The following is a 12726-nucleotide window of genomic DNA, read 5'->3' on the forward strand; positions in this document are numbered from 1 at the left end:
TGGCAAAATTGTAATAAGAAAATTCGCAATTTTCAGTTCTGGTATAATTTTTACGGAAAATTTTTTTTTCTATGCAGTTCTTAAGGTTTCAACTGAACAGCGTATATTTAATACTTTAGAATATAATAAAAAGAAAGGAACTAGAGAATTTAAATAACTTTTCCGTAAAAATTAGACCAGAAATGAAAATTGCGAATTTTCTTATTACAATTTTATCAATTTTCTGTGATTCTGTGATTCAATCTTAATAATATTTTAGATTTAGAGAGAAATAATATGAATACACATTTTTGCTTTTCTGAACTTTTGATTTTGAGAGAAAAAAAGATTCGCGGATTTTCCTCATGTTTATTGGGACACCCTATATTTGTACTCTGTCAATAAGGTTAAACAATACATCTTCTGTTGCAGACTGCTGTACATCCTGTACATGTTGTAATTTCGGTAAAAACTTTTCTACTATTTTATTTAATATGTCTCAATAAAGATATATTTATTAATTGTTTGAGAATTTATTCTTGCACTTTGAAGTATTTTAAGGGCTGTGGATGTGATTTTGAGTGACATTCCTCCATTAAAGAGACCGTTTATGTCCGATTCACAACGGCACCCTACAAACCTTGGCCGGATAAAGTAGATATAGTTAAAGTTTGATTCCAAGCTGAAAATTGATGATTTTAAATTTATGGTTTCTTTTTAAAAGGGACTTGCTGATTCATGCTGCAGAAACAATGAAGTTAATTTAGCAATTGGAAAGCGATTATTTATCAGTTTTAAAGCGATTACTTATCAGTTTTAAAGCGATTATTTATCAGTTTTAAAGCGATTACTTATCAGTTTTAAAGGGGTTCGCGATGAATCCGAGATCATGGAAATCTTTAAACGAATGTAAAAACTCCGGGTTTTTTAAATTTATGAATTTTCCAGATAAAATACATGATTAAAATGTTGTTGCTATTAATAATATCTGGTTTGGGTTTGATTCCGTCTTCAAGCTCACAGTCTCTCTCCCAGGGGGTAGCAAAGCTATCCTTAGCTTTATCCGCTAATTTAGGTAACCCTTTCATTTATAAGTTTTACCCCCTACCCCTACCGGAACAAATTGCGTTCGAAATTATCTGGTTAAACTTGGAATTTGAAACTGGGAATTTGGATATTTTTATGTCAAAACCATGAAAAACTGGAGAAGGGAGAAGGGATCGGAAAATGCCAAAATTTGGATTTTTATATTTATATAAAAGAAATATTGATTTTGAGTGATTAAATGGCGCCAAAGGGAAATGTTTATCTATTTTGTCGAAAATCAAAATTAAAGGGTTAAAAGGTGCCTGCTGTGCCCCCAATTTTTCCAGGGAGGGGGACGTTCCTCCTTTATACCCCCCCCCTTAACCCTTTGCATGTTTAACTATGACTTAAGTAAAATTTTATGCATCAAACAAGCATTAATATTAGAAAACTAAAAAACTTTATGGAAGAAAATCTGGATTAAATATAAAAGTGCAATTTTGTTATGAGATTCATTCTTAAAGTTTAGAAGTCTTCAAAAAGCAAAACTTAAATTTATGATATTTTTGCAGTGGTTTTAAATTTTAATGAGCGATCACCTTCCCCCAACCTCAAAAATAATTCTTTTTTCAATATATTACAGGGTGTCCCAATAAACATGGGAATTTAATGACGAATTCGAGATCGTCTTTGTTATGAATTAGTATTGTAATACCTAATTTCAAAAGCCATAATATTATTATGTCTGCTAGAGGTTATTTTATGAAAAGGGTAAAAGACTGTAAATATGTGTCTATAATGTCTCCGCAAGATAAACAGTGAAGGCGGACAAGTTTACTCTATTGTATACTGCAATTTTCTTGTTTTACTAAGTACACCCTTATGCAGTCAAAACATAAACAAACATTAAGTGAACATAGCAGACGAAACTCTTACAGTTTACAGCTTTCTCTGTAGGTTTCACTATACTAAATCAAAGAATTATTTAAAAAGACGATATCAAATTCCCATGATTATTGGACACCCTGTAGAATCATTATGATATACATTTTAGCAAGGGTTAAATCAAAAGATTAAAACGTACAAGTCGTCTTCTGACTTTTCATACTTCTACTACAGGGTGTCCCACATCATATTAGATCGTTAATCGGTCTTCAAGACTAATCAGATAATTTTAAAAGAATGAATCATTTGAAAAATTGAATAAGGCTAACAAAAGATTTTCTTGCGGAAAATGCTAGGCTTTTCAAGTATTATGGGTTTATTTTGGCGTTAAAACTTGGAGATAATCTAATATGATATGGGACGCTCTGTAAATTACTTGAAATGATTCAACTCCTATTTTTAGAAAAGGGCTCAAAGAAGAATTTTGTCTGGAGTCCATTTTCTGCACACTCCGCCTTCAGCCAGGTTCTCCTGGGGAGCTCAGATAGTACAAGGACACAGCTAGAGAATGCTCTAGGTATACTTATAGACTGGACCAGAGTTAGAAGGAAGAGGAGAAATAAGTAGTTTTGAGTTTTCACGATGAGTATGATTGATATAGTATAAGGGTGAGAAGGATTAAGCAGGATGAGAAAGATTGAGAAGGATGAGAAGGATTGAGTAGGATGAGAAGGATTGAGTAGGATAAGAAGGATTGAGAAGGATTGAATAGGATGAGAAGGATTTAGTAGGATGAGAAGGATTGAGTAGGATGATAAGTATTGAGTAGGATGAGAAGGATCGAGCAGGATGAGAAGAATTGAGTAGGATCAGAAGGATTGAGAAGGATGAGAAGGATTGAATAGCATGAGAAGGATTGAGAAGGATTGAGTAGGATGAGAAGGATTGGATAGAAAGAGAAGGATTGAGTAGGATGAGAAGGATTGAGCTGGATGAGGAGGATTGAATAGAATGAGAAGGATTGAGTAGGATGAGAAGGATTAAGTAGGATGAGAAGGATTGAGTAGGATGGGAAGGATTGAATAGGATGAGAAGGATTGAGTAAGCTGAGAAGGATCGAGTAGGATGAGAAGGATTGAGCAGAATGAGAAGGATAGAATAGGATGAAAAGGATTGAGTAGGCTGAGAAGGATAGAATAGGATGAAGGATTGAATAGGATTAAACGTAAGGTATACGAAAATATATTTTTGATTATTCAGGAATTAGTTCAGAAGAAACGATTAATTATCAAAGATTACAATCTTCTCTCAAGCAGGGGCAGTCTACTTTAAAGGTAAAATATTGATTATGGTTTTTGTATTATTTCAGACTTCATTCTGTATAAGTAATATTTGGTTAAGCACATTTGTGTTTTAGCACATTTTTGTTTTAGCACGTTTTTCGTTTCAGCGCGTTTTTTATATTAGCACGTTTTTTGTTTTAGTACGTTTTTTTAGTACTTTTTTGTTTTTGCACGTTTTTTGTTTTAGCACGTTTTTTGTTTTAGCACGTTTTTTTTGCACGTTTTTGTTTTTGCACTTTTTGTGTTTTTAGCACGTTTTTGTGTAAGCACGTTTTTTGGTTTAGTGTTTTAGCACGTTTTTTTGCACGTTTTTGTTTTTGCACTTTTTGTGTTTTTAGCACGTTTTTGTGTAAGCACGTTTTTTGGTTTAGCACAATTTTTGTTTTAGCACGTTTTTGTTTTTGTTTTTAGTTCAGTTTTATTTTATTGGTAATTATATTTATTTTGAATAGAATAGTTTTGAATTCCCAATATAAAAGAAAATAAATTTGCTTGGGCGTAAATTCAAAACTAGAGGAGCTATGAGACCAGAACGTCGTACCAATACTTTTGGACAAATTCAACCTTTCCATAATGTGTAAACTAAAGTTGCCTGTTTTCTAGGTCGGAAACCTAATGGCCATAGCTGCAGGATTCAAGCCTAAGCCAGAATATTCCCAGCAAATTCAATCAAGGTACGAAATTGAAAATTAATTGAAATAATATTATCTGAAATCCTGTTCAAATTCAAAGGTTTAATCAGAACTTTGTCTCATCACTTAATGTAGGCAACAGAATGTGCAGAGTAAGGTTGTATAATAAGGTTGGATACTCTCGATGAGCTCCAATATACTGAAAATGTCGTCTTCTCAATGGCGTCATTTGAGGTTTGTATCTATTTATCTTAGGAAACGACATTTTCCGTACATTGGAGCGCGTCAAGATTAACCCGGCTTATTATACAACCTTGTTGCAGAGGTTGAAACATTATTTTACGCTCTGAATTTTTTAATTTTAGATGTTACTAAAATTTGTCAATTTGGCGGGAAATAATTTTGTATCAAACAGAGCTGAAAACTTTAGAATGGTGGATAGATGGAGATTAATGCTTGATCGCAAGAAATATATAGACCAGGAACCGCCATATCTGATGCGTCAAACGTGTGTACTGCAGTGGGAGGCGATCAAAACAAAGAATTCAGGGGCAAAACATCAATTATGAGAGGGGGGGGGATTGAAATAAAGTATATTGCTATCGTAGACACGAATACTGATTATAAAACGAAAGACTATTTGTTACTTGAGAGTATATGCTTTAAAGACAGGAGAGGGAAATGATAATATCCAAGATTATATTCAAATTGTGAAACTTTATATGGTAAAATTCGGATGTTTTAATAAAAGCNTATCCGCACTAACTTAATATATTAACTAGTTTCTTTTGTTTTTGACTGTAACATCACTCTGTTTATCAGTGTTTAATCCTTTCTCTTTAACTGCTGTGGGGGCACTGGATTTGTTTACATTCCTCCCACAGTGTACAGTACACAATTTGTGTATATCTGAGTTGGGCGTTCCTGGTCTATATATTTGTTGCTTGATCGTCTCTTTTTCTTTATATCGAAACTAACCTAATCTCGTACTTGTATACTAAAAAGTGTATAAAATTCAACTAATCAGAGTCGTGTATATGAAGCCGATAACAAACTCTAGGATGGCCATTTTAGGTATTAATGTCAGAGTTACTGTTGAAACCAAAATCAAAATATAAGATCCTGTAAAACTAAGTTATAATGTTAAATATAAAAGGGAAATTTTAAGTTATAAGCTGAAGGGTTTTGTTCTGAGATGTTGGATGGGTCAATCTGCTGAACAATCCAGAGATGATTTCAAGGATGTACATTGGGAGGAAGACTTAAGCCGCCCAAATTTACCAGATTAAGTTCTGCGCAGAAGCATTTTTCGAAGTGTCTTCTTTATAAACAAAATTTGAAATTTTGCGTGCCATTTAAGATTATATACAGAAACGGGAGGAATTCTCTAATTTTAAAAACCGGTTTTTGATTTTTTTCTTCTATATCCAAGAAAGAACGGTTTAAGAAGAAAATCAAAAGTGTGTTCATTGGATACTCAAATTAAGTAATCGAGATTAGGAATATCTCATTCTAAAGTTTTCAGCTCAATTTAATCTTCTTTGTTTGATGTTTGGTTTTTAGTTTCAGATTAGATAAAAACAACAATGATAAGCCAAAATAATTACAATTGAGAGGGCCGGTTGTGAAGCACCCACAAGTCTTTGTCTATAGTTTCCTTGGTTTGGATTTTAATACAAAATGAAAAAGAAAGGAGTAATATGAAAAGTTACTTTATCTTTTTTATGAAAGAAATAATTTTTATGATCTGTGTAAAGTGGCCGGTTTCGATTATTTTGCCTATTTTTTATGGCAAAGGAACATTATCATGAATAATACTTTTGTAAATTTATTAAAGAAAAACTTAATTATACAATTAATTTTTTAGATTTGGTTCTGAAATTCTGGAATTGGACTTTGCAACTAATAAAGCGGGGAGCGTGGAAAAGGTAAATTTTTATTTAAATATTCACGGGAATGTTCATGAAAAATAAGGGAGGATGAAGGTTGAACTCTATATTTCCCTTGAAGCAAAACAATCATGTATTCTCAAACATCTCTGAACGCAGAAGATGATGTTTTTCAACAAAACTAATTTGCAACCTTGTTTTATCTGATATACGAACCTTGTTTTATCTGATTTATGAATAAAGTGTAAATCTCTGTTTGTTTACTCAGACCGATTTGCCTCAATTTTGATATGGGAACTCGGTAGAACCACTTGAATGTTGGTGTATAAGTTCTAAGCTTCCAGGAAAATCTGGGTTTCCAAGAGAGTTTTATCAATAAATTCAGTATCTGAAATGACACAACTGCTATTGGCGATCGCTTACCACATTTTTAGACCAATTTTAAAACAATATTTTTTTAATTTACTCTTTCTTTTTGTAAAATATATTATCATTAAAATAAATAAAAATACATTGGAACTGAAGAACTTTAATATATATTTATGAAAAGGATTAAATTTACTTGGAGAAACCCAGGTTGACCAGCTTACCAGGTTGATCATTGTCAACGCAGTCTACTATAAAGGTAATGATGAAATCAGGAATTTTATCAGAGGGGGAGCCTTTTAACATGCTTGGGCTGACCCCACCCCCCTGGAAATATAGTCATCACGTTTTTTGTTGTGTTAATTTCACGAATGGCCTATCATGGAAATTCAGTCATACTGTAAAGTTAATCAGTGAGAGGCGTATACAGGAATTTGACCAGGGAGTGGAATTATTTTTTTCAGGGAAATAATCTTGTCAGGTAGACGCAGCCCTTCACGTGACTGAAATCCCCCTTAATATTTTAGATGAACACTTATATAGCTGATTTGACTTTAAAAGTCACTTTAATAAAATAAAAGAGATCTAAATGGATATTTCTAACATTTATTTAATAAAACGAAAGTTTTGAAATAATTGCATTTAAAGCGGAGTTAAAATTGGTTGATTTAGAAATTAACAAAGGAATTAATGATGGATATTAGATGGCGCTTTATGGAAGTGTTGTAGAGCTTCAAGTTGGTGGAGCAGATCNCCTTGTCGTTTGACGCTCTTCGGTATGAGACGTCTTTATCAATTTTCTCCTTATAGACGCAACAGATAGAAGTAAGATTAGTAGCGATCAATTGCGCTTTTTTATCGCATTAAGTCTATACCCCCTTTCATTTTTCGCGAACACTCCCTTTAATATATAATATCTTCGTCAATTTTTAATATACAAGAAAGGTAGACCACTCAAAGAAAAGCTCGGTAGACTTAAAGCCTCTTTTTTAAAATTTTTAAAAATTTTTCTAATTCTTTGCAATGCATTAAATATCAGAAATAAAATACGACTTTTGAGTCGTCTCTCAATTCCCATGTTTTTTGGAACACCCTGTCTTTGATATTCAATATGATTTGAAATGTTCAGCTCTGTGGAAAACTGCTTTCGGAGAAGGTGAGAACTTTGATGCTCCTTTTCGTTCCAACCAGGGAGAAATACAAACCACATTTCTTAATACTAATATCAAGGTAAACAAGAGGAAACCCTGAATTCTAATCCAAAGCTATAATAGGGGTTCAAACATTATATTTCAAACTTTTTTATTATATTTTACCTTGCTTCCTTTTTTATTGTAATTATCAGCTAGTGATTAAGACCCATTCTTGTAATCTAGATTTGTAGGTCCACAAACACGCCTAGTTTTCAATTTAATGGGATTAATTGACCCTTCAAGTAAAAATATGGCAGAATTACATTAAAAAAAATTAGAAATTTGTGAATTTGTCGTATTATCACATTGATCTTCATGAAGCCTTAAGTTTTGTTGAGAATCCATATCAGAAATTTGAAATTTGATACGGTGGTAGGCGATTTTATCAATAAAATGAAGACGACTTTTGATTTGTATCTAGATTTATATGAAGCTTTCAAACAGCTTGGATACACATAAACATGGAAACAATTAGAAGCTGTCGATTAAAAAAGCTTCTCTTTGATTACTTGTAAACTTGTAATTCCAAAAAAGCTTGTTAACAATCAAAACTTAAATAAAAAGTCGTCTTCATTGTATTGATATAATCGCCTACCACTGTGGAAAAAGGCATATTTTCGTGAGCTTTTTTCAGGTTTTTATTGCTATCAAAATAGACTAAAAAGAAATAAAAAGCTGCAAACATTTGGTGTTTAATATGGAAACATTTTTTTGCGGAAAAAAATGTTTATAAAATGTTTTATGTGATAACAAAAATTTGTAAAACATTTTTATGTGAAAACAGCTTTTCGGCTAATTCTCCCAACAACTTAAACTTGGCACTATCTCTATAATATTCTGTTATCTAAGGATCTAAGTTCTTACCACAAACTCTAATTTTCTAACTCCTGTATCTTTGCAACTTGAATGTGTTTCTAAATGGACTAATAGATTCTAAAAGGATTAATAGATTCTAAAAGGATTAATAGATTCTAAAAGGATTAATAGATTCTAAAAGGATTAATAGATTCTAAAAGGATTAAAAGATTCTAAAAGGATTAATAGATTCTAAAAGGATTAATAGATTCTAAAAGGATTAACAGTACATAAGTTTCAACCTGTGTTTTGTTAGGCTCGTGTGATGGATCTAGGAGACTATGAGATGCTTGAGCTCCCGTACCAAGATCAAAGCAAAGCTTTGCTCATCATTCTTCCCAAGGAATATTCATTTAGTATTCAACACATTCAAAACTAGATATCCTCCTGTACCAGGGGGAAAATAATTGAAATAGTCATTTTTAATTGAAAACCTTGATTAGCTGGGGGTGTAGTGTAATGATAATACGAAAGGCATTTTTACTTATGCTTTCAACATTCAATTTAATTTAAATGGAGAAAAAGATCATAAAATTAAAAGTTAAATGAATCATTTTGTGGCAGCTTGGTGTGTTTACTGAAAATATCCTTGATAATATAAAGAATACAAACTTCGCCGCCATCAGGTAACAATCTAAAGGGACTGTTTGCTTAATTTGAAAAATTCAGTCAAAATATCTTTTATATCTCTGAATACGCTTTAATCAATGTAAAAATAAGTACATTTTTTATTTAAATGTTTAAAAAATTGGTTTTGCATTTTGGGAATCGAATCAAGAAATTGATCATTCCCAATCTTGATCTTTTATCAAATTCTGACTGTTCAGAGATTTGAATCCCGAGGACACCACTGTTAGTATTCCAAAGTTCAAAATCCGTCACAGAACCAGCCTCAAGGAAGAGATGCTCAAGCTTGGAGTCTCTGATCTTTTCTCCGAGGAGGCCGACCTCTCTGGTATCAGCAACCAACCTCTTTCTGTCACTGACGCTGTCCAGGACGCTTTCATAGAGGTTACCGAGGAGGGAACTGAGGCTGCTGCTGCCACAACTGTCCTTATCGGACTGAGGACTGCTAAGAGAAACCGTCAATTCTTCGCTGACCATCCTTTCGTCTTCATGGTCTATGATTTCAATGAAAATATTCCCCTTTTCCTTGGTAAACTTCAAGATCCTACTTCCTCTGGGTCTGTTGCTCTAAGGATCGGAGCTAGCTCTAGCAGTGGACCAGACAATCAAAATGCAGTGAACCTAAACCCTGTAGTTACAAGCACAACAAGCACAACTCCCCCACCTCAGACCTTCAAAAACCCCCCGCCTCAGATCTCTAATAGGCAGAACTGTGAGAGGATTTATGAAAGTTTTCCAAACGCTCTACAGAATTCCAACCTGTGTGACCAGGCGCAGCAGCAGAAGATCTTGGACTGGTTGAGACAGTTCAGATCTGTTTGTGAGAGCAGTAAAGATCTCATGGACTCATTCAAGGTAAGCTTTAGCATTGGATTTATTTAAATCCTATGTGTAATCAAGGGACTCTTTTTCTGATTCACAATAGTACCTGTGTCTGAAAAGTGAAAATTTCGCATATTTGTGTCAGAGACAATGGAGATAATTTGTAGAATTAAATACTTTTCATGCCAGAAAACAACTTTTCACATTATATTGAACAGAAAAGGTTTTCCTTGTAAAAGAGTACAATTGTGAATCAGGCATGCCACTCTTTGACAGGAAGGTCACTTGAAATTACAATCCCAATCCTTTTATACTTGTTATTGCTTATTGAATATGTCGAATTTACAAGCAATTTATTTAAGAGGGATAACTGTTCCGAGGGTTGGTGTGAGTCTGTACGCGGAGAACAGCCAAACTGGGACAGAACTTTCTCAAGGTATATACAGGGTGTCCCAATAAACTTGAGAATTGAGAGTCGACATGAAATTCGACTTTGATTTCCGATAATTGATAACTGACATAAAGCGCATCAAAAAAAAAGATTTAAAGATTAATGCGCTTTCTGGAATCTGGACAAATTTCCTAATATCTCAGTCAATTTTGAAGGTTAAAAAATGGTAGATCACATTTGGAAATCCCAAGTTAGTTTTCGGTGTTAAATGTTTTAACTGTGAAAAACAAAATAATGTTTACGAAATAATCTCGCATGTTTATTTGGAGACCCTGTATCTAACTGTGAACACCCGCAGTTATAAGGGTGATCGATTTTGTACTTTTTTGGAAATCAGCTACTGTTAACCGTCCGCCAGAGGTCCATAGTAAACATATTGAATAGGCTTTACGTCAAAATTTAGCAGGTTCTAAGTTGAACCTTTTTTTTCTAATAGGCCAAAAACAAAATAAAAAAATGACCATCTGACTCATTTTCTAGAATATTTTGTGATGAATTCAAATTCGAAAACCAGTTTAAAAGAAGGCTAAAAACAATCAAAAATAACTGCTTTTAATCGTTCTTACATTTTTGAAAGGTTTTCATGCTCTTAATCATTAAATTTTATTTTTTTTTTAGACTGTTTAAAATTTGAATACAGCATAAAATGTACAAGAAAATGAGGTATAACGTCACATTTCAAAAAATGGGGTTAGAAACTGGTTTTTAAAGAATGTGTTTTAATTAACTTTTCATGATCTATACTGCATATACCAACACTGTCAAGGCTTTGAATTGGAGGGGAGGGGGGGGGGGGGGGGACGGGGGGGTATTTTACGGGGTCAGAGGGGGGTGGCTGATTTTTGTCACCAGCTTATAGCTTTTTTAATAAAATTACGGATTTAGAATAATCTTGATATATAAACAGATTCTAATGACCATTAATAAAAAATGTGGGGGCGCTGCAAGCGCGTACAAGTATTTGTTTGGTATCAAATTTGTTATAAAATACCCATTTTAAAAGTTTTCATGTAAATTACCAGTTTTCCGTCGAATTTTAGGACTTCAGCGCAATATTACCACGACAATTAAGACACTTCCCAAGCCTTATTCGTCTTAAATAAGAGGTTTATGGTGTAAACTTAATATTAATGACACCCCCCCCTAATACCCCACTGTGGGTTAAGCCAGATTAGTGTCTACCTTGTCTTGTCTACTTATTCAAAACTGATGGATCAACTGTCAACTTGAACTTGACTTCTGTCGGAACACGCCCTTGCTCAGGAACCATAATCCTACCCTTAGGCACACTTCACGCGCCCCAAAGACTCAGCTAAATACCCTCAGGGCACTCGAATATACCCCGGGGCGGGGACTGCTGTATCCCCAGGCTATCCAGGGTTAAGATTGAAATATTGATAACCCTTTACAAGGTGTGAGGAGGGCGGAGTTTAACCAATTATCCTGATAAATCTCAGCAGGAGGGAATAAGCAGATTTAATTTCTAATAAATTACTTTAATTCCTACAGTGAGGACCAGAATAGAAAGACGACATTGCAGCAACAATTAAGTGTATTTGATGTTGTTACAAAGCAAATTGTTTTACTTGTAACTTATTAAATCACTTATTAAGAGCTAAAATGGGTCTTTTAGCACTGCACAACTGCTGTGTTTTAAATTCTAAGGACTTATTAAAAGACAAACTTTGAGTTTAAAAGTCGTCTCCATTTTCCAGTGTTTTCTGGGTCTCGGTGCAAAAAAAAAATTGTTTAGAATGTGCTCTGATGAAGAAGGACTGAATGCCCACTCTGTTGAATGTAGAGGAATAACAAATAAGATTTCCGCCTTCAAACAGCTCAGATGTTAAGCTTTCTAAAAGAGCTACCGTACACTTCAGAAGACGATCCAATACGCACGCATAAAAGAACTGCAGTACCACGGTGCCTTATAATCTGAACACGTGCTGTTATGTACATTTTACATATTTTAATTTTTCCAGTTGTAAGATGAATGACTTGTACTTTATCTTTATAAAAACAGGCAGTACTTTTGTACAAATAAGGAAACCTATGTACATATTCTTTATTTTGAATATACAGCTTTTTCTTTGACTTTATATTTACAAACATGTTTCAAATAGTTCAACACTGTTCTTTCTTTTTAAATGTTCATTTATAATTCATAAAATATTTATCATATATTTGGAATCATATATTAAACAAATAAACTAAAACATCTTTTGTTGTCGATCATCGTAACCCACACTCTAGCTCCTCTAGGCAGCAGGAAATCTTAAACTTGGATGAAATGCAGGTTTAACAATGATGCATGAACTCCATGAAAACCATTAAAAAATACGTGCACTTTATTTGCGTTACAAGACTACTTTAGGCAGGGACTTGGATAGGATCAAGGTTAGGAATAAGGAAAAATTAAATAGAATTGAATTTTAGATTTACTAATTTATCAGGATATGAATGGAATATATTATTTATAAAACTGCACTTCTTACTCTTAGTATCACATCTCAAATTGGTAGAATTGCAATTTACGGATCACCAGTTATTTATTGGATTAGTAAAGCCTAAAATTTTAATTATAATTTTTATTTTATAAGTGTTGCAAATTCATATAGTTATATTTATTTTACTGTATCCTTGGTTAACTGTATCCTTGGT

General features: G+C 33.3%; 2 protein-coding genes across 2 annotated transcripts; both read left to right on the forward strand.

Moving 5' to 3' along the window:
- The first annotated feature begins 905 nt into the window (after positions 1–905).
- LOC111712764 (serine protease inhibitor 3/4) lies at positions 906–6737 on the forward strand. The gene is made up of 6 exons (XM_023487484.1): positions 906–1054; positions 2354–2467; positions 3151–3224; positions 3837–3907; positions 5733–5793; positions 6648–6737. Exons 1-6 carry the CDS (start codon positions 937–939, stop codon positions 6696–6698), a joined length of 489 nt encoding a protein of 162 aa, XP_023343252.1. The 5' UTR covers positions 906–936; the 3' UTR covers positions 6699–6737.
- Positions 6303–12159, forward strand: LOC111712763 (alpha-2-antiplasmin). The gene is made up of 7 exons (XM_023487483.1): positions 6303–6379; positions 7250–7350; positions 8425–8511; positions 8733–8794; positions 8996–9650; positions 9980–10053; positions 11822–12159. The coding sequence occupies exons 3-7, from the start codon at positions 8434–8436 to the stop codon at positions 11913–11915; spliced, it is 963 nt and encodes a 320-aa protein (XP_023343251.1). The 5' UTR covers positions 6303–6379; positions 7250–7350; positions 8425–8433; the 3' UTR covers positions 11916–12159.
- The last annotated feature ends 567 nt before the right edge of the window (positions 12160–12726 follow it).

The sequence above is a fragment of the Eurytemora carolleeae genome, unplaced genomic scaffold, assembly GCF_000591075.1.
Source record: "Eurytemora carolleeae unplaced genomic scaffold, Eaff_2.0 scaffold1221, whole genome shotgun sequence".
NCBI lineage: Eukaryota > Metazoa > Arthropoda > Copepoda > Calanoida > Temoridae > Eurytemora > Eurytemora carolleeae.